Here is a 19,691-nt window from a genome sequence, read left to right as displayed (position 1 = left end):
CATGCAAACACTACTATGATTACACATTACACAACTCAAGGAGTGGCAGCCCTGGTAAATGTGTCAGGCAGCTCTGGCTGCAGCTCTGCCAAGGTTCCCCATTAATCTGCTGCGTGTGAGGCTTGTCAGGCATCTGCTCCCTCTCCCAGAGAGACTGGGGATTGTTACTTTAGCTTAAAAAAAGCTGAACTAAATACAGCTGAATAGTCTCCCTCAACCTGAATGGCACTAACAACAACCTAGAGAGCACTGGAAACAAATAACAGCTGAGCCAGAGCAAGACTTGTGTGACTGCAAACTGCAGGACTTTGCTTTCCTCAAGGCAACTCCTGCTTCTTCAACCTTTTTCCAACCAAGCAACAGAAAAACCCTAACCTTGTGATCAATTACATTTCCATTTCTCCACTATCTGGCAGTGTTCCAGGCTTTACTCATCAGTTTGCCAAACACACATTTATCACTCCCATCCTAGCCTTGGGGAACGGCTCATGAGGAGGCTCCAAGGGCAGCTCCCAAGCAGGCAAAGACCAGTATACCACACACTGCTCTCAACACATTTCCCATGCAGCAGCTGGAAGGATGGAAGTGTTTCTCTTTACATAACCAGGTTCATTTTAAAGAGATAATTGAACAATTAATAGCTTAGAGTATAAGCACACATCCAGCATTATAAATTGTCATTGAAATCATCCAGTCAGGTTTCCATGTTACCTTCTTTCAGCAAGTCTTAAAAATAATTATTATTAAATAATTTTAAAGCATCTCTGTTTTTCTGTCTCTCACGCACATGGTAAATGGGCTGCTTGAGAGCAGCCCTGGAAATTCCTGCTCTGTAGTGGGACAATTCCACGAGGTCACAAAGCAGCACCTTAAGGCAGCCCCACATTTACGCTATCAAGGGCCAAGTACCTATCCTTCCCGTCGTTCTGAGTGGAAATGGTTACGCAGACCTGCTCTGAAATCCACCTGTTGCCACTGAACCACAGCACATCACCATTAATTAGAGCTCTTTGTCCAAAAGGCAGCGGGCTGCAAAACAGATTCACCCACAAAGAAAGTGAAAAATTGAAATAAACAGACAAGTGTAAAGTGTCCTGCCATGCTATAAGGCCACAAAAAACCTTCATTTGCCATCTCTTACTTCTCAAAGCACAGACACAGCAGCAGGCATCATCTGAAGTGTGATGCAAATGTGCATCACACTGACCACGAGTTTTTCTGCTGACTCTGTCCTGGTTCCCCTCGTCTGGAAACTCTGCCAAGGACTGCAGGTATCTGGAGTTAGTGCATGTGAGCTAAACCCTTGGAGGTTTCTCCAGCAGAGTCACAGCTGTGATGCATGGCCACGCTACGTATCGTGGAACTGCTTTGCACTGAATGTTGTAGTTTTGTATTTTTACCTTAAAAATAATTCTTGAATGTTTTAATGGTAAATTGCAACACATTCAAATTTACAGAGTCAATTTTTGCATAACAGGATAACAGAACAGGACATATGGAGAACAAATTCCTTCTGCTAGCCTGTCATACAGAGGTGAGCAATATCCTTTTATCATTATTTCAGTGAATAATCTCCAGATGTGGAAGCCACCTTGTTTTTACAGACACCAGGATGCAATGTTGCTGAAGACTAGCCTTTCGTGGTGTCCCGTTCCCAGAGTTCACACCAAGCCTAGGTTCTTGCACTGAGCTGCAGCAAACACGGTTTTCTCTCCTTCGGGAAATTAAGCTTTTGCAATTATGAGTCTGGCAACCCAGCTGCATGTTAACCAAGCCAAGTTAATCACTGGTGTGCCTCCAAAAGTCAGGGAGGGTGTTCCAAGGATACATTTTTGCCTGTAACAATTAAAAGCATCACTCTTATTATGACAGGATGCAGTAAAACTTCTTGGAAACCTCTCTCCTTGTCCTGCCTCCCAGATGGCCGTGAACCCTAGGATATTGAGCAAAGAGTTCCAACTCCGTCTGTCCATCTGAAGGTCTTATGCTCATACAAAAATGTTTTTGCTGTGGACTTTGGGTTGGTTTATCTTTCCCTCTTGGTAGTATGCTCCTAACCTTTTGTCTGTCTTGTCTCTGAGAAAAATATAATGGCCAAACAGAACAAATTCAAAGAGTGACACAGACTGCAATCCTGACCTGTCATAATAAAACACCTGACTTATTATTTTTACTTCTACATTAGTTGCTTTGTGGTAAGAGCCAAGACTCCTATTTCAAGGTTTAGTCAAGCCTGAGCCTTCCATAGCCATCACTGTTCCTCTGCCTGGCCAACATCTACTTTTAGCTATCCAGCTTTTACTTATTTTCATTCCACTGGAAAACACTGCACTGCTTCTCCTCCTGTACTTTCACAAATTCTACATTTTGTGCTGTCTTACATTGAGCTATTCTGCTATCTTTACATGCCTGTCCCTAACTTCCACATTTTCTGGGTTCTCTGTGTGTTCCAAATTACAAACTTGAATTTTACTTTAAGTTACAAGAGAAGTAATCTTTGCAACTGCCTCATAGGTAACTTAATCCAGGATGCCCAGCGAGTGCTGCCTCAAACCTGAAAGAGGTTCAGTTTCCATCTGTGCCAAAATAACAGTCACCTAGGAACAGAATTCTGTTTTTCTTAACAGATGATGCCATGTATGTGCTACAGTTTGTTAATCGAGGCTGAAAGCTCTACAGGAGAGGTACAGTCATTTGCAGGAAAATGCTGCGTGCCTTGTGCAGGGGTGGGTGCCCTGCCTGGTGAGGGAACACACCTCAGCAGACAGCTCCTACCCAGATGGGCAGCTGCAGAAAGGAGGAGCTGGGAGATGGAAGCTGAGTCTCCAGACTAAACCTGGCTTTGCTTATCTGGGAGTAGCAAACGGCCCCTCTGGGACTTCTGTCAGCTGCAGCCTGCTGCACTGCTGGGAAGCCAATCTATTGCCTCCAGGTTACTCCAAATGCCCCCACACCAATTTAACAAAACCAAATGGAGATTTTAATTCACTGCTGCTAATGGAAAATCCCATTTGTCTCCTTTTCTTGCAGTAGTTTTAGTATTATACAACCTCTACCATTATTTCTAAAATTGTGAGTACTACACCAAGACACATCATGACTGGAGAAAGAGGACTGTAACTACAACAGCACTGAAACAGCACCAACCCCACTTCTTGTCATGATCTCTCCCTTCCCAGCATTTACAGCTTTCTCAAAGTTATACTGAGCTTTAAGATAATTGCTTGTTTTCAAAATGCATTTCTGGTCTAAAAAGCTAAAATATCTAAGTAAACAAAACTGACAGATTAAAAAGTCTAAAGCTCGTTCGTAAGTTCTACGGTTAAATTGTCAGCAAGAGTCACCAGCACCTACCACAAGACAAAATATGCTCTATGGTAATGCTTTTCATGGACTATCAAAAACAGGAAAATAAATTACAGTGGATTTTCAGGAAAGCAACCATTTACAACCATGCAAAATATGCTCTATCCTTTCATTTTCAAGCAGTATCTGTATTTGGGCAAGACCTCGAAGTAGAACCCACAGACTGCAATGTGTGCATCGAGAGAAATAATATAAAACAATTATTACACACTATGAGTTGTTAAAACAAGTGGTCTTTGTAATCTCAACAAAATGGAGATTCTGTGGCTGTAGTATTCTGCAGCAAAGGAGCTCAGAAGATTGCACAGATTTTTTAACACGGACATCTATGTCGTAAACATAAGCAACAATACCACGGTATCTAGGAAACTGGTTAACACCTAGTGTGCAGCACAAATGCTGAGTTTTTGCAGAAAGTAATTTTGATTCCTCTCACCTCCAAAGCAAAATGCAGAATATATTCTATAAAATACATTCTCTTCTCCCTACTGGCCTTTGCACATCTTGTACTGTGTTGTGGTAACTTTGCTTTGCTTTGCCTAGGCCAGATAGACCTTTCTCCTGACAGCCATCTCAACACAGGTAATAATGCATTTCACTTACCCAGTCTGCACAGCAGAGACAAAGATGAAAGCCACCGAGTTTGGTTTTGATCAACTGGGATGCAACAACTCAATTAACTACAGATTTGTGCTTTTAGCAGATAGTGCTATTTGGACACTCAGAAGGTTTCCAAGATCATGAAATATGTTAATGGTCAGACATGAGAGGGTGAAAAAATTGCTGCTGATATAGCAAATCCTCAAAGATGCTTTGGTCTGCTCATACAGCCCTGCCTCTTGTCCTGGCATTGACTGGCTATCCAGGCCAGGATCTTTGAATGACCATGCATCTAGCAAGTGACACTGCAAAATGGGAAAAGTGGGTTAAGTCTACACGTATTTGGCAATTAAACTTTTGTTACTGGTTTTCTAACCCTTTCGGATGCATACTGGGTAAATGCAAGACCCAGGCTCTGCAGACACATTCACAATGAAGGACCTCAGAGAAACAGAGGCAATTTTCAGTATGATTCTTTGATTCAGCTGACATAAAAGCAAATATTTTAACAGAGGCATCTAGAATTTTACTTTTATATAAGAAGGGCAGGAAAAAAACTTTATAAGAGTCTGGTTACTATTTCTGTGCTAGGACATGTGCCAAGGCTAATTAGCCAAGAATACCTCTGTACTAACAAAAAAACACAAGAACACAAACATCCGAGCAGAGGGGAGGAAAGGAGCTAAAAGAACGACCTCACCACATCTTCCCATGGTAACGTACAGCGTCCTACCATGAAACTGTGATGACAGCAAATACTCAGTTACTTTCTCAGAGGATAAGGCATCTACCTTCAACACACAGGATTTTTTTTTTCTCCTTTTTTGTCTAAGGTTTTCAGAGCTCATGTGATGACCCTTGAGACCCTGGCCTCGAACTGGCTACCTGACCACTCACACACAGACACCTCCTGTTCCACGCTCCAGTTTCGGAAACCAAAAGGAGAAGGAGGGAGCTCCATTTGCAGAACTGTACTTGGAGAGACACATCTTAAGAGCTTCTCAAGTTGCTGCTCAGCCTCCAGAAGTTCCATATCTGGTTTATACCTTCAGACAGCCCCGACCTGGCAACTCAGGCAGCATAATAAATAAGGCTTGTAAGACTGGTCTTGAAGTATAACACCACAAAGTTCAGCCTTCAGGCCACTCAGCTAAGCTATAGCTTCTGTGTGTGTGCATGAGAGCAGAACACAAACCCAAAAAAAAAAAAAAAGACAGATAAGGAAAAAGTTTTATTGTCTTCTAAAAGTACTTGCAGCAGAATAACCAGTCTTGGGATCCTTATACACAAGCATGTCAACTTTGGAAATTAACATGTAGAAACAGAAACTGGAAAAAAACTTCATCTTCTAAAAAACAATGGAATTTACTCAACCTACTAGCATCTATCCCCACAAACAGGAAAAAACATGCAGCTGTCAAGCAGAGCAAGAACCTTCTAAGCTACAGAAATATTCTTGTATCAGCATGATTAAAACTCACCTAGAATCAAATTGATTTAGGACTCACAGAGATAAGAAAACACTAATTAAACACAGGTTGGCCAACATGTTTTGAAACATCATTTAGCATTTAATGCAGACCAAGTAAGTGATGTCTAAAAATATCTTAGCTAGCTGTGGTTAATTCTACTTGGGAGTCTTTGCCTAAAGGTTTGTCTTGACTAGAATCTGAGGGTGCAAGTTACAACACGCTGATGGCTTTCTAAAGCTCCAGTGCACACAAGGCAGCAAGCGTTTCTAATGTGAGCAGGCTGGTCAAGTTCTTAGGCTTTTAACTTGCTATCACTTGAGAAACCTACCCCTTGCATTTTTTTCATAAACATTTTACCTCTTGGAATTCAGGCTGGATCAACTGAGGAAATCACCTCCTCCAGCTGTTCACATATTCACAGCTGGCAGATCAATGAAGGGCACTCACTGGCTTCTAACCCTGTGTCATGCAGCTTTTTTCAGGAACCAACAGCTGGTATCTACACTGGCTGCCTTTGTAAAAAAGCAGCTGAAGGAAGATCTCTGCCTGCTCCTCAGACTCTGCTGGTGGAGCTCAATGGACAGAGATGGGGCAGCAATGTCTGCAATCGTGCCAGCCTGTTTTACAAAAGGATGTTTAACCACAGTTTTCGTTACCACATGTGAGCTAACACACGGCATCAGGACAACATGAAGATTCATCCTTACCTTCTCTACTCAAAACAATTCCTTCAGCTCCTGTTTCTAACTACAAACCTTGGGATTTCTCACGTACATAAAGAGAAAAGAACCGCACCATCTCATCAGCATTCGCACACTACCTTGAAAATACTGCTCTTAAAAGACCTGGCACTGAAGGACAAGGCAAGCCTTTCCACCGAGTGTTCCACAGCCCCGGCATCTTAAACTAACAGCCCAGCCCTGGTACAGCTCCAAGGCACCTCTTACTTGTAGAACCCAGGTAATAAAAAAGACACAATACTCCCTTCTCCCTGCCCAAGGATGATACAACATCAAGGATGATGGTGCTGATTGAGAAATTAGGAGGAAGGGTACCATCTAAATTACACACTGAAACAGATACGACAAAAATAAGCAGCCGTGGCATTTCAGCCAGGTGGTCATCTTCAGCTGCAGTCAAGAGGGAAAATAACTCTAGACATCTCCCTTGCAGATACTTCCTGATTACAACCTTATGGCAAAAACCCACCTCATTTTCACTGCTAGTATACATTTTAATTATTCCTTATGTTCCTAAAATATACTTTTGACAACTAAAAGCCATGAGCAGAGACTCTGGAGATATTTAAGCCAGACCTCTTAAGACTTGTAATCAGCATGGATATAATTGAATAGGCAAGCAAATACTCAGTTGCACTATTTATTTTCTTGCAAAAATTCGTTGCACGTGTGTGGTCTCTTGTTCGCTGTTTATTCCTTTCTCAATAAGCAGATTAGCATTGCGTTTCAGAAAAGAGAAAACTTTTACTGAGCTAACTCTTCCTTTTATTACTTTTTTCCCCCAACCATTTTCAACCAGCCATTAAATAAGAAAGTTCTGTCCTTCCCTGATAAAACGAACAGTATCTGAAGGTAGGGTCACAGGAGACTATGGCATATCATGTATGAGGAAAAAACCAAAAACACAACAACAGATCTTGGTATCAGTACACATCTGGCAGCTGACTGAGCTGTCTGTTGGTGCTTTCAGGAAGGGTTATCTTCCTTGCAGCATTACTGTGATATGGTTTTTATACCCAACAGTCCAGGAGTGGAGAGCACCCTCCTCCCCGACCCTTGCTGGGGAAGGTCAGGGCGCTGACTCGCTGGGAAATTACCTATGTCCCCTTTGGACAATCACACCCTTCTGTCACAAGTAACCTACAGACAGATTGCACAGCCTCCATGGAACAGACTGCAGCCCTCTGCTTCTCACATGGACCAGCAGCCACACAGCTAAAAGCTGAACATCAAAATCTTGCCTATGAGTGCAGGGCAAATCAGATCACTACAGGATAAAGGGTTAAGAATGGAAATCAAAACAAGTTTAAATGGTCATTAAGTCAAAGATACTTCTACATTATTGGAGTGGTTCAAGTTTCTGAAGACAGACTGGAAAACTGGCCAAGAATAAAAATAATTTTGATTTTCCCTTCCTCAATAAGAGACTGCCTTTTTAATTAATCTAGCAGATCATTCACAAATAAAGTATAAAATCCTTCAAACTACTTCAGATAACTTTACATATTGGAAGGGACTGCCACATTTTAAAAAGGCCATCAAAACACAACACAACCTAGATATTCTAGTTAAATATTCACACTGGAAAATGGTTTTTACTTTCTAAAAACACTGTATTATCTAGTTATATTTTCCTCTTCTAGCTTTCTATAAATACTTCAGGTGTGGTTATAAAACCACGGCTAAGTTCTTCAAGAATTTTTAGTTTCCATAGCATGTTTAAGGCTGCAGCATGTTTATGTTAGCATTTTCTGAAGAATACACATCATTAACTGCTAAAGCAAACCCTTGGTGGTCTGCTTCTCCCTGACTCTGACCATTGCCATTCCAACAGTTTGCAAATTACTTCCAGATGGGTATCGGTTACACAGACACGGAGAATTTTTATACCATTTATAAACAGGGCTAGAGCCCTGCTGACATATGGTGAGTGTGCTCCGCAGTGACACGCGTGACTGCGGGCACACGGAGCACTCAACCCAACGGGCAGACTGCCCCTGGGCAAGTCAAAATCCCTTTGCTTGTACCTGTGAGTAAAACTCCCATAGGACATTACCTCCAAGTTACAAAATCCCAGATTATTCCTGCAAATTTGGTTCTTTGCTGGGGAGTCAGTTGCGTAAACACGGCCATTTAGTGCCATTTCAGATGTCCTCTTCCACCTGGCCCCAAAGTGCATTCACAGCACCCACTGCTTTCCCATCTGTATCAGACCTGTCAGTCTGGTGCAGGTGTCTTGGATAATCCAGAACATCTGAAAACAGCCTTGGATGCCTGACTGCAGCAGCCAGGTTGCTTCCTCTTTGGTGAAGCAGAAGGCACTTGTGAATCGAGCAGCCAGCTTTCCCAAGTCTGGTGCTCTGCTTCTTCCACTAGTGTTCTTTTTAGGATTTGGAAAATGATCCTCTGAAGTCTCTGCAGACTACCAAATAATTCATTTCCCTGAAGAAATGACAACCCCCATTTCAAATGGCTCCTACTGAAGTGTTTAATCTCAGCCTCTCCATACATGTAACTCGGTTGCCTAAATAATACATTCTAATTGCCTCCTATTTCCATTCCAATAAATTCTATAATACTATTTTACAACATTAATTAGCAAACTCTGCCAAGGGCTAACTGAACACAGCAGGGCTACGGCATGGCATGAAGATAAAGGTGTCTGGGGCTGTCTCCTTGATGGAGACCCACTAGACTGCATGCTGGTGAAGGTACTTGCTGCATTCCCATTAGTTTGTGGTATTTTCATTTTCTTTAGCGCAGTTCTTGGGAGAACTTCCCAATGAAAAGTCACTTTTAGCACAGATTCCAACACCACTAAGTCTTTCCTTTAAATCACTTTTCTTTAGCATGGACGCTAACTCCCAGGTTTGCGTGCTGAAAAAGCAACTTTGCCAGGGCCTGGCAGTCAGAATTTGGATCTGCTCAGCTGTAAATAAAAGCCAGGATAAAACTTTGACAATCATAGAAAGGAAAAATTGTGATTCTACAGTAGGAAGTATGAGAGCTCAGCTGTTCCTGTTTGTAACCAGCAAAACTAAAGAATGAAATGTTTTTGTACCCTGTCCCACAGAGAAAAGGGACAGGGAGAACGAAGCAGAAACGTGTCATATCTGCTGCTGCTCATTTCTGTTAAGGAGAAAAGCTGCTTTGTTTGAACTTACTTCATTATATTACCATTTAGGAAAAACTTGAACTGAAACAAGGGAATCTGGAATTGTGTTTTTCTTTTGGGTTTTTTTTTCCCCAGAAGTTGCTTTAACACACCAAGTAAGCATGCTAAGAATGATTTAAAGCTTCTTGGTGTTCACACATAATTCTCAGCTTAATGCTAGCCTATTTTTTTTTCAAACTGAAAACCTGGAATTTAGGGGGACAATGATGTACATGTAGCAAATAGCTCTTAGGCAATAAGCACAACAGATGATGGCTGAAGGCTCTGCCTTTCCTCTTTATCTCCTGACACACCCCAAGGTTTATGAAGTTACACAATAACACCCACCCATTAGGTTTTATTGCTTAATTACTTATTGGGGAAAAATAATGAAATCTCCCACAGTCATCTAAGTTGGAAAAACAGAATTGTTCGGGCTTTTCAACTTCTGGTGTGAAATATGCCTATGAAGAATTAAAATTTTAAAAGGGGGTTACAGATCTAGTCTAACAAAACATACAGACATGCAGAAGCACATATTACAAAGCACATATGGAATGTTTGCTACTGTATATTCTGAAGCCAACCAAGCCTTCCTAGGCCACTTTTTTTCCCAGCTGACTTACTCATGCCATAGAGCCTTTCTTAAATTCTGTCAATTACATAAAAGCACCATCTGAAAACCTATTTTTCTTCATGAAGCGTTCTTGATTATATCACAGATATAAGCAATACCTTAAATCACAGGGAATAAACCAGAACCTGTTAAACATGAAATGAGATACCACACACAATTTATCTGACGTAAATCAACTCAACGGCACTTCACAGTTGTACTGACCCGAGTCAAAACTATTTAAGAACCAGGTAAAATGGAGTTATTTAAGTTTATTAGTAATGGTAGCTGCTACGTTATTAGGATGTAGGAGAGATCAAAATTCTGAGGAGACATGGAACACCTTACTAGAGGACCCGGTGAAGCTGACGTGCAAAGAAGCAGCTTTCAGAAACACAAATCTTTCCTCAGAAGCAAGCAATCCGACTCTTATCAACTTCTCAGTATCTCTGTCCCAGTGAGGTGCAGTGGTTGCACAGGTTGTAACAGATAACCAGAGTCAGAGGGTTCAGGGCTTTATCTGCAGTTTTGTTACAGAGTTCATTTATTCTTTTGCCCTCTACAAATGGTTTTCATTCTCTGCTTGTTTCCTCACTGGTAAAGTCAGAAGAACACTCCCCTACCTCATAAGGGTGGTCTCTTTGGGGAAACAAGCTGTTCTTTCCCTAAGGTGATTTACTGAAAAATCTCTCGATGCAGCATTCACAGTCCCAGTCTTGCCAAAGTCACAAACTGAGAGAGCTTTAATTTGTACTTTAAATGCTCTTTAATATAAGAAATCCTACTTTGTCACTGGAAATACAAGAGAGGCAAAGCGAATTGCAGAGGTTTTGTCTTATCTTTTGCTTAGTACTGGAAGTTCTCAAAGCTCTCTTGCACAGGTTGAACCATTACCCTCACCCTCTCTTCACAGATAAGGAAACTGTAAGGCACACAGAAAGCACGTGCCACATAACAGTACTTGAAGCAGTAAGTGAATGTCAAACCTGCCTCCCTGTGTACTGACTCTGAAACCCAACCTAATTAAGGTTGAAAGCATGCTTCAGCTTTGCAAAGGCATCTCAGTTAGGACTTCAGCAAAACACTGAGCTCATGAGGTCAAGGATTCAGAAATCCAACTAGCAGTTAAGTAGAACATAAAAAAAGAAAGCTAAAATGAGAGTAGGACAAACAGGAGGTGGGAAGTGGGAAAAAAAAATTCTGCCAGAGAAATTAAGAAACCCTGTACCACAGAACTTCTGATCTAGGTCAGGATGGGCTTGTGAGAATTTCATCTGCAGCCTACAAGGACAATGGAAGCCAGTTGCTCAGTAAATGAAGCAACACCTATTTTGTGGAACTTATGCAACAGCTATACTGTAGCTCCTTCAGAAACAATGGTAATTACACAACTCCTGTGATAACACTGTAATTAGTATGTGTCATCACTCTAGCCACGATTAAATAATTACTATAAAAAGTCCCTTGTAAGTAGCATTTACTGCCCTGGTTTCCAAACATGTACAAGATTATATTTTTAAAGCATAATTGCTTTTTTTCTGGTCACAGCTCAACAGTGTTTCTCCACCCACCTTCCACTTTATACAGCCAAATGATGTTGCAGCAAAACTTTAACGTGTAAAATACTTACAGCTCTTCCAGGTAGGGAAAGTTCTTGAAGGCATCTTCTGGTAGTCTCGTGATGTTATTCATGCTGATATCTCTGGAAAAGAACAAATGCAGATTTATCAATAACCAGGAAAGGATTTTTACACTTTATAATAAGGATACAAAAGAAAGTCTCATCAGATAGTATGGTAACAGAAAAAAAACTATTCTAGTATCACACAGGAATATCTCTTTCTAGAAATTTGCATGCTAAACTTTCAAGTCACCATAATTTGAGAATCGGGTTGCAGCAAAGACCTATAAAATGGGAAGTAGACAAAATAAAGTTTTCCAACACTTCTGAACAAAAATAATTACTGTGAAACTACAGAGAAGGCATGCATGTTATCTACAGTACTAATTTTTACCAACTTACATTTATATACAGTTTTAACTCAGATGATTAAGAATACTCTAAAACCACAAGCATATGAAAAAAAATATTGTGACCACCCACCACGCAAATTTCCATCCCACAGTGTCTTAAAAAATAATACATGCATTAGGACTTAATAAATAGCTTCTGGCAAACAAGGCTTCTGGAACAATTGGCAAGAACAGCAGAAACATGTCCCAGCTCTACCACAGTCTTTTTTTGTTTTCTTTTGTTTTCCTTCTACAAAACCTATGGAGTCCTCGAGGTAATAGTTTGAAGCAGATTTCATTCTCGGTCCATGAGCAGAGGGAAGCTGGCAGCAAGCGCTTACATGACAGGTATGCGGACCTGCTCAGCGTTTTTCTTTACAGAGCCGCAGTAAGTGGCAAACTTGGTGCCATCACCTCACTTCACACCTACACAACGATCACAGAAAATCCAGTCCTAAAGCAAGTTCTTACTCAATGGGAATGAAAGCAGCATGAAAACAATCTGCTTTGACAATTACACTAACTGCGTAGCAATTCCTGACATAATCCAAGTCCTAACTTTCCACTTGGTTACTGGTTCGGGTTTTTTCAGTATGCAGTCAAAAACCAATTCAGTAACACTTGTCAGTAGAGCCTTCCCTGCCGGCTGTCCTCCACACACTCACCTCCGGTGCCCACATGCCACCTCCACACAATTCAGATAAAAACCAAACAAAGCCAAACTCTCCTTTTATCTCACTAATGGCCAGCGAGTACCACTGAAGCTCCTCCCTGACTTTAACAAGGAACTGGCAGCTGATCTGCTGCACCACCTGCGCTGCACCACCTGTGCTGCACCACCTGCGCAGCACAGACCCTCAGGAGCTGCCAGTGGGAGAACTGAGCTCTTCCACTAAATCCAGACAGCCATTCCTCTAAAACTGAGCTCTTCCACTAAATCCAGACAGCCATTCCTCTAAAACTGAGCTCTTCCACTAAATCCAGACAGCCATTCCTGAAAAACCGAGCTCTTCCACTAAATCCAGACAGCCATTCCTCTAAAACTGAGCTCTTCCACTAAATCCAGACAGCCATTCCTGTAAAACTGAGCTCTTCCACTAAATCCAGACAGCCATTCCTGTAAAACTGAGCTCTTCCACTAAATCCAGACAGCCATTCCTCTAAAACTGAGCTCTTCCACTAAATCCAGACAGCCATTCCTCTAAAACTGAGCTCTTCCACTAAATCCAGACAGCCATTCCTCTAAAACTGAGCTCTTCCACTAAATCCAGACAGCCCTTCCTGTAAAACTGAGCTCTTCCACTAAATCCAGACAGCCATTCCTCTAAAACTGAGCTCTTCCACTAAATCCAGACAGCCATTCCTCTAAAACTGAGCTCTTCCACTAAATCCAGACAGCCATTCCTCTAAAACTGAGCTCTTCCACTAAATCCAGACAGCCATTCCCCTAAAACTGAGCTCTTCCACTAAATCCAGACAGCCATTCCCCTAAAACTGAGCTCTTCCACTAAATCCAGACAGCCATTCCTCTAAAACTGAGCTCTTCCACTAAATCCAGACAGCCATTCCTCTAAAACTGAGCTCTTCCACTAAATCCAGACAGCCATTCCTCTAAAACTGAGCTCTTCCACTAAATCCAGACAGCCATTCCTGTAAAACTGAGCTCTTCCACTAAATCCAGACAGCCATTCCTGTAAAACTGAGCTCTTCCACTAAATCCAGACAGCCATTCCTGTAAAACTGAGCTCTTCACCTAAATCCAGACAGCCATTCCTCTAAAACTGAGCTCTTCCACTAAATCCAGACAGCCATTCCTCTAAAACTGAGCTCTTCCACTAAATCCAGACAGCCATTCCTCTAAAACTGAGCTCTTCCACTAAATCCAGACAGCCATTCCTCTAAAACTGAGCTCTTCCACTAAATCCAGACAGCCATTCCTCTAAAACTGAGCTCTTCCACTAAATCCAGACAGCCATTCCTCTAAAACTGAGCTCTTCCACTAAATCCAGACAGCCATTCCTCTAAAACTGAGCACTTCCACTAAATCCAGACAGCCATTCCTCTAAAACTGAGCTCTTCCACTAAATCCAGACAGCCATTCCTGTAAAACTGAGCTCTTCCACTAAATCCAGACAGCCATTCCTCTAAAACTGAGCTCTTCCACTAAATCCAGACAGCCATTCCTCTAAAACTGAGCTCTTCCACTAAATCCAGACAGCCATTCCTCTAAAACTGAGCTCTTCCACTAAATCCAGACAGCCATTCCTCTAAAACTGAGCTCTTCCACTAAATCCAGACAGCCATTCCTCTAAAACTGAGCTCTTCCACTAAATCCAGACAGCCCTTCCTGTAAAACTGAGCTCTTCCACTAAATCCAGACAGCCATTCCTCTAAAACTGAGCTCTTCCACTAAATCCAGACAGCCATTCCTCTAAAACTGAGCTCTTCCACTAAATCCAGACAGCCATTCCTCTAAAACTGAGCTCTTCCACTAAATCCAGACAGCCATTCCCCTAAAACTGAGCTCTTCCACTAAATCCAGACAGCCATTCCCCTAAAACTGAGCTCTTCCACTAAATCCAGACAGCCATTCCTCTAAAACTGAGCTCTTCCACTAAATCCAGACAGCCATTCCTCTAAAACTGAGCTCTTCCACTAAATCCAGACAGCCATTCCTCTAAAACTGAGCTCTTCCACTAAATCCAGACAGCCATTCCTCTAAAACTGAGCTCTTCCACTAAATCCAGACAGCCATTCCTGTAAAACTGAGCTCTTCCACTAAATCCAGACAGCCATTCCTGTAAAACTGAGCTCTTCACCTAAATCCAGACAGCCATTCCTCTAAAACTGAGCTCTTCCACTAAATCCAGACAGCCATTCCTCTAAAACTGAGCTCTTCCACTAAATCCAGACAGCCATTCCTCTAAAACTGAGCTCTTCCACTAAATCCAGACAGCCATTCCTCTAAAACTGAGCTCTTCCACTAAATCCAGACAGCCATTCCTCTAAAACTGAGCTCTTCCACTAAATCCAGACAGCCATTCCTCTAAAACTGAGCTCTTCCACTAAATCCAGACAGCCATTCCTCTAAAACTGAGCACTTCCACTAAATCCAGACAGCCATTCCTCTAAAACTGAGCTCTTCCACTAAATCCAGACAGCCATTCCTGTAAAACTGAGCTCTTCCACTAAATCCAGACAGCCATTCCTCTAAAACTGAGCTCTTCCACTAAATCCAGACAGCCATTCCTCTAAAACTGAGCTCTTCCACTAAATCCAGACAGCCATTCCTCTAAAACTGAGCTCTTCCACTAAATCCAGACAGCCATTCCTGTAAAACTGAGCTCTTCCACTAAATCCAGACAGCCATTCCTCTAAAACTGAGCACTTCCACTAAATCCAGACAGCCATTCCTCTAAAACTGAGCTCTTCCACTAAATCCAGACAGCCATTCCTGTAAAACTGAGCTCTTCCACTAAATCCAGACAGCCATTCCTCTAAAACTGAGCTCTTCCACTAAATCCAGACAGCCATTCCTCTAAAACTGAGCTCTTCCACTAAATCCAGACAGCCATTCCTGTAAAACTGAGCTCTTCCACTAAATCCAGACAGCCATTCCTGAAAAACCGAGCTCTTCCACTAAATCCAGACAGCCATTCCTCTAAAACTGAGCTCTTCCACTAAATCCAGACAGCCATTCCTCTAAAACTGAGCTCTTCCACTAAATCCAGACAGCCCTTCCTGTAAAACTGAGCTCTTCCACTAAATCCAGACAGCCATTCCTGTAAAACCGAGCTCTTCCACTAAATCCAGACAGCCATTCCCCTAAAACTGAGCTCTTCCACTAAATCCAGACAGCCATTCCTCTAAAACTGAGCTTTTCACCTAAATGCAGACAGCCATTCCTCTAAAACTGAGCTCTTCACCTAAATCCAGACAGCCATTCCTGTAAAACTGAGCTCTTCCACTAAATCCAGACAGCCATTCCTCTAAAACTGAGCTCTTCCACTAAATCCAGACAGCCATTCCTCTAAAACTGAGCTCTTCCACTAAATCCAGACAGCCATTCCTCTAAAACTGAGCTCTTCCACTAAATCCAGACAGCCATTCCTGTAAAACTGAGCTCTTCCACTAAATCCAGACAGCCATTCCTCTAAAACTGAGCTCTTCCACTAAATCCAGACAGCCATTCCTCTAAAACTGAGCTTTTCACCTAAATGCAGACAGCCATTCCTCTAAAACTGAGCTCTTCACCTAAATCCAGACAGCCATTCCTGTAAAACTGAGCTCTTCCACTAAATCCAGACAGCCATTCCTCTAAAACTGAGCTCTTCCACTAAATCCAGACAGCCATTCCTCTAAAACTGAGCTCTTCCACTAAATCCAGACAGCCATTCCTCTAAAACTGAGCTCTTCCACTAAATCCAGACAGCCATTCCTGTAAAACTGAGCTCTTCCACTAAATCCAGACAGCCATTCCTCTAAAACTGAGCTCTTCCACTAAATCCAGACAGCCATTCCTCTAAAACTGAGCTTTTCACCTAAATGCAGACAGCCATTCCTCTAAAACTGAGCTCTTCACCTAAATCCAGACAGCCATTCCTGTAAAACTGAGCTCTTCCACTAAATCCAGACAGCCATTCCTCTAAAACTGAGCTCTTCCACTAAATCCAGACAGCCATTCCTCTAAAACTGAGCTCTTCCACTAAATCCAGACAGCCATTCCTCTAAAACTGAGCTCTTCCACTAAATCCAGACAGCCATTCCTCTAAAACTGAGCTCTTCCACTAAATCCAGACAGCCATTCCTGTAAAACTGAGCTCTTCCACTAAATCCAGACAGCCATTCCTCTAAAACTGAGCTCTTCCACTAAATCCAGACAGCCATTCCTGTAAAACTGAGCTCTTCCACTAAATCCAGACAGCCATTCCTCTAAAACTGAGCTCTTCCACTAAATCCAGACAGCCATTCCCCTAAAACTGAGCTCTTCCACTAAATCCAGACAGCCATTCCTCTAAAACTGAGCTCTTCCAATAAATCTAGAGTTTCTCTAAAATAAATGTTAATTAAATAGTAGTCCAAAAACTTCATTTTTCACTTCCCAGCACAAACTAAGCAAATTACTCCTCAGCAGCTGCTAACAGCATACTAACCTAACTCAAGAGCAGTGACATCAAACTAAGGGTTAGCATACACACAACAAATCCACATGTGGCAAGAGACAAAGGAAATCCACTATGGCACAAAAGCCTCCCTCAGCAAGCTCCAGAAGGAGCTGAACTGGAGATGCTTCATCCCCAGACTTTACAGCCCGCATGCTTCAAGCAGTGTTTTGTGCTTTTGCAGCAGCCGGGTCACAGTAAAACGTTCCTGCTGAGGATGTTTTTCTTCTTGTGCAGGAAAGTAAATAAATGTATCAGGTACATGACCTGTCATCTGTCTGCTCCACGGGAGACTGCAACATCTATTTTCACTCATTTTTTCAATTCTGATAAACACACACATTTCACACATCCAGGCTTCTCCATCCTTTTTCGAGGACTGCAAATCCACTTTTATTATCAGCTGGGAAGGATTTACGAATAGGGCAGAAGAGTGAGAAGAGAGTGGAGACCCTAATGTTAAGACCAGTAAGCTGTGCAAGAGAGTCACGACTCTCCAAGAACTGTCCCAGTGATATAAAACCTTAGTGCCACATGCTCCACTATAAACAGTGGCAGAAGTGAGGCAGTGCACAGCATCACAAAGCACGGTATGAATGCTGATGCCTCACTGAGGCAAAGGTTGCGGCTGCACCCACACTTGCTGCACTGCATGGTAGCTCTTTGACAGCTGAGGCAAGGAAGTAACACCCACCTGAAAGCAAGGGTCTTGGAATTTCCAGAGCTACAAATGCCCCGTGTCAGAAGTGCCCTGTGCAATCCTAAACACAGTCAACAGAAACCATGCAGACACACACAATGACTGACATGCAAATTCACAGCAATTTTGGCTTTCCCTGGGATCTGAAATGAACTAAAAATGGTTTTTTCCCCATAGTTTCAAGTATTAGGCTCTACAGTTTTAATTTGGGAAGTGGATTCTTTGGATGCAAGCATGAAACAGACCACCTTAATAATGAGGACTTGAGAATCATCATCAATATTCTCAAGTTCTACTGAAATCTATTTCCAGTGAAGCTGAATTTGTAAAAAACACAGACAGAAATATAAACTGCAATTGCCTTTTATCACATGAATCTTCAGGGACTGCTTATCACAATTCCTTGCTAAAAAGCTGAAATTTTTACAAAGTTTCTGCATTTGCCTTCATTACATGTGATATTAACTCTTACTAAATAAATAAGTCAATCATTATAGCACTGATTTGCAAACTTTGGGGAATATCCAACCATCAACTCTGAAAGCTTCCTAATGATCATCACACAAGTCTTAAAGCAATTCTTGTTTAATTAAGAACATTATGTAAAAGTATTACTTATATATATATATATACTTTAAAAATATTTTCATTTCACTCTACAGAATCTCCTCAAAGTATGAGTTCATAAGCACTATACACTGGTAATAAAATATTAAGGAGTTCATGAGCAAGAATTTTCAAACAATATTAGGAACACCCATGACACTAAAAATAGATTACTTAATAACTAGTCTCTGTAAAGTTTACCTAGTTAATTTGGGAAGATACTCTTAAAAACATGATTAATAGGAGAATTGCAACAAAAATGGTGGAACACAATATACTATAATGAAATAATGACAAATAATCCCCAAAACCACAGTCCAAAACAAAAATAGCCCTTGCTAAGTTTCTACTGTTTGCATTTTAGAAATAGTCATTTCACTACTCCTAAACCTAAAAAAAAATCAATCCATGCAGTATCAAGAAGGCTGTCTATTTAATAAAGATAAATATTAGTATGCCCCTTGACACGTCAGAGAAATCTCCGCTGAGAAGCTGTCATACACCACCTGTTCCTCCACTAAAAATCCCTTGGGAATGTAAGCCCAGAAATCATTTAGGGTGCTAATATGTAAATAAAGTTCCTAAGAATAAATAAAAGCACATTAATGGTACTATCCCAACCTCTAGCAATGTTGACGGGAATGATGCCGTCACGCAGCAGAAGGATCATGTCAGCAGCTGCCTAAAGCCTCTTTTCAGCAGGACTAAGCTAGAAGACCTGCTATGGCTTGGGTTATTACATTCAGATCTAAGTCCCCTAAAAGCTGCACAACACCTGCAAACCTTTGGTGTGCCACCAAGCACACAGAACTCCCAACAAGTAAAACAACAAAACCCCCATACGTTTGTTTGCCCTAAATTTTATTGGTAAACTGAAGTTCAGACTCAGTATCTAAAAGGCTTGTCATAGTTTTCTTGTTCTTCCAACAAGTCCCCAGCAAGGTCTGTCAGCCCAGCAAACTACACGTCTGACTTAAAATTAAGTTCAGACCCACATTTACACTTGGGACGTTTTCCCCAGAAAGTGCAAAACAGACACAAGAGCTCGAAGAGAGTTAGGATTATGGTAATACCATGGGTTTCCACTGCAGATTCATCAGGAAAAAGGAGAAACGTGGCTAGACCTGCACCTTTCAGCAGGCAGCCATTAGCTGGGTTTATCTGTACTGAAGAGCCAGGCTAACTCCTCACTCATTGACCAGCATGACCAAGGCAGAGGTGGCAGATGCCCCATTCCTGGAAACACTGAAGGGCGTGATGGG

At 41.8% G+C, this 19,691-nt stretch overlaps 1 protein-coding gene across 2 annotated transcripts in view; it reads right to left on the bottom strand.

Annotated features, from left to right (window-relative positions):
- LGR4 (leucine rich repeat containing G protein-coupled receptor 4) overlaps positions 1-19,691 on the bottom strand; it is a 136,980-nt gene that overhangs the window by 28,310 nt on the left and 88,979 nt on the right. Inside the window, exon 2 of one of the 2 annotated variants that reach the window (XM_068194832.1) lies at positions 11,579-11,648. In XM_068194832.1, the coding sequence (XP_068050933.1) occupies positions 11,579-11,640 (62 nt within the window). In that variant the 5' untranslated portion in view covers positions 11,641-11,648. Of the gene's footprint in view, positions 1-11,578; positions 11,651-19,691 lie in introns of both variants that reach the window. The other variant, XM_068194831.1, reaches the window with a different exon arrangement.

The sequence above is a fragment of the Anomalospiza imberbis genome, chromosome 6 (genome assembly GCF_031753505.1).
Source record: "Anomalospiza imberbis isolate Cuckoo-Finch-1a 21T00152 chromosome 6, ASM3175350v1, whole genome shotgun sequence".
In the NCBI taxonomy this organism is placed as follows: Eukaryota; Metazoa; Chordata; class Aves; order Passeriformes; family Viduidae; genus Anomalospiza; species Anomalospiza imberbis.
Note: the sequence above shows the minus strand (reverse complement) of the source record. Positions and strands in the feature narration are given on the sequence as shown.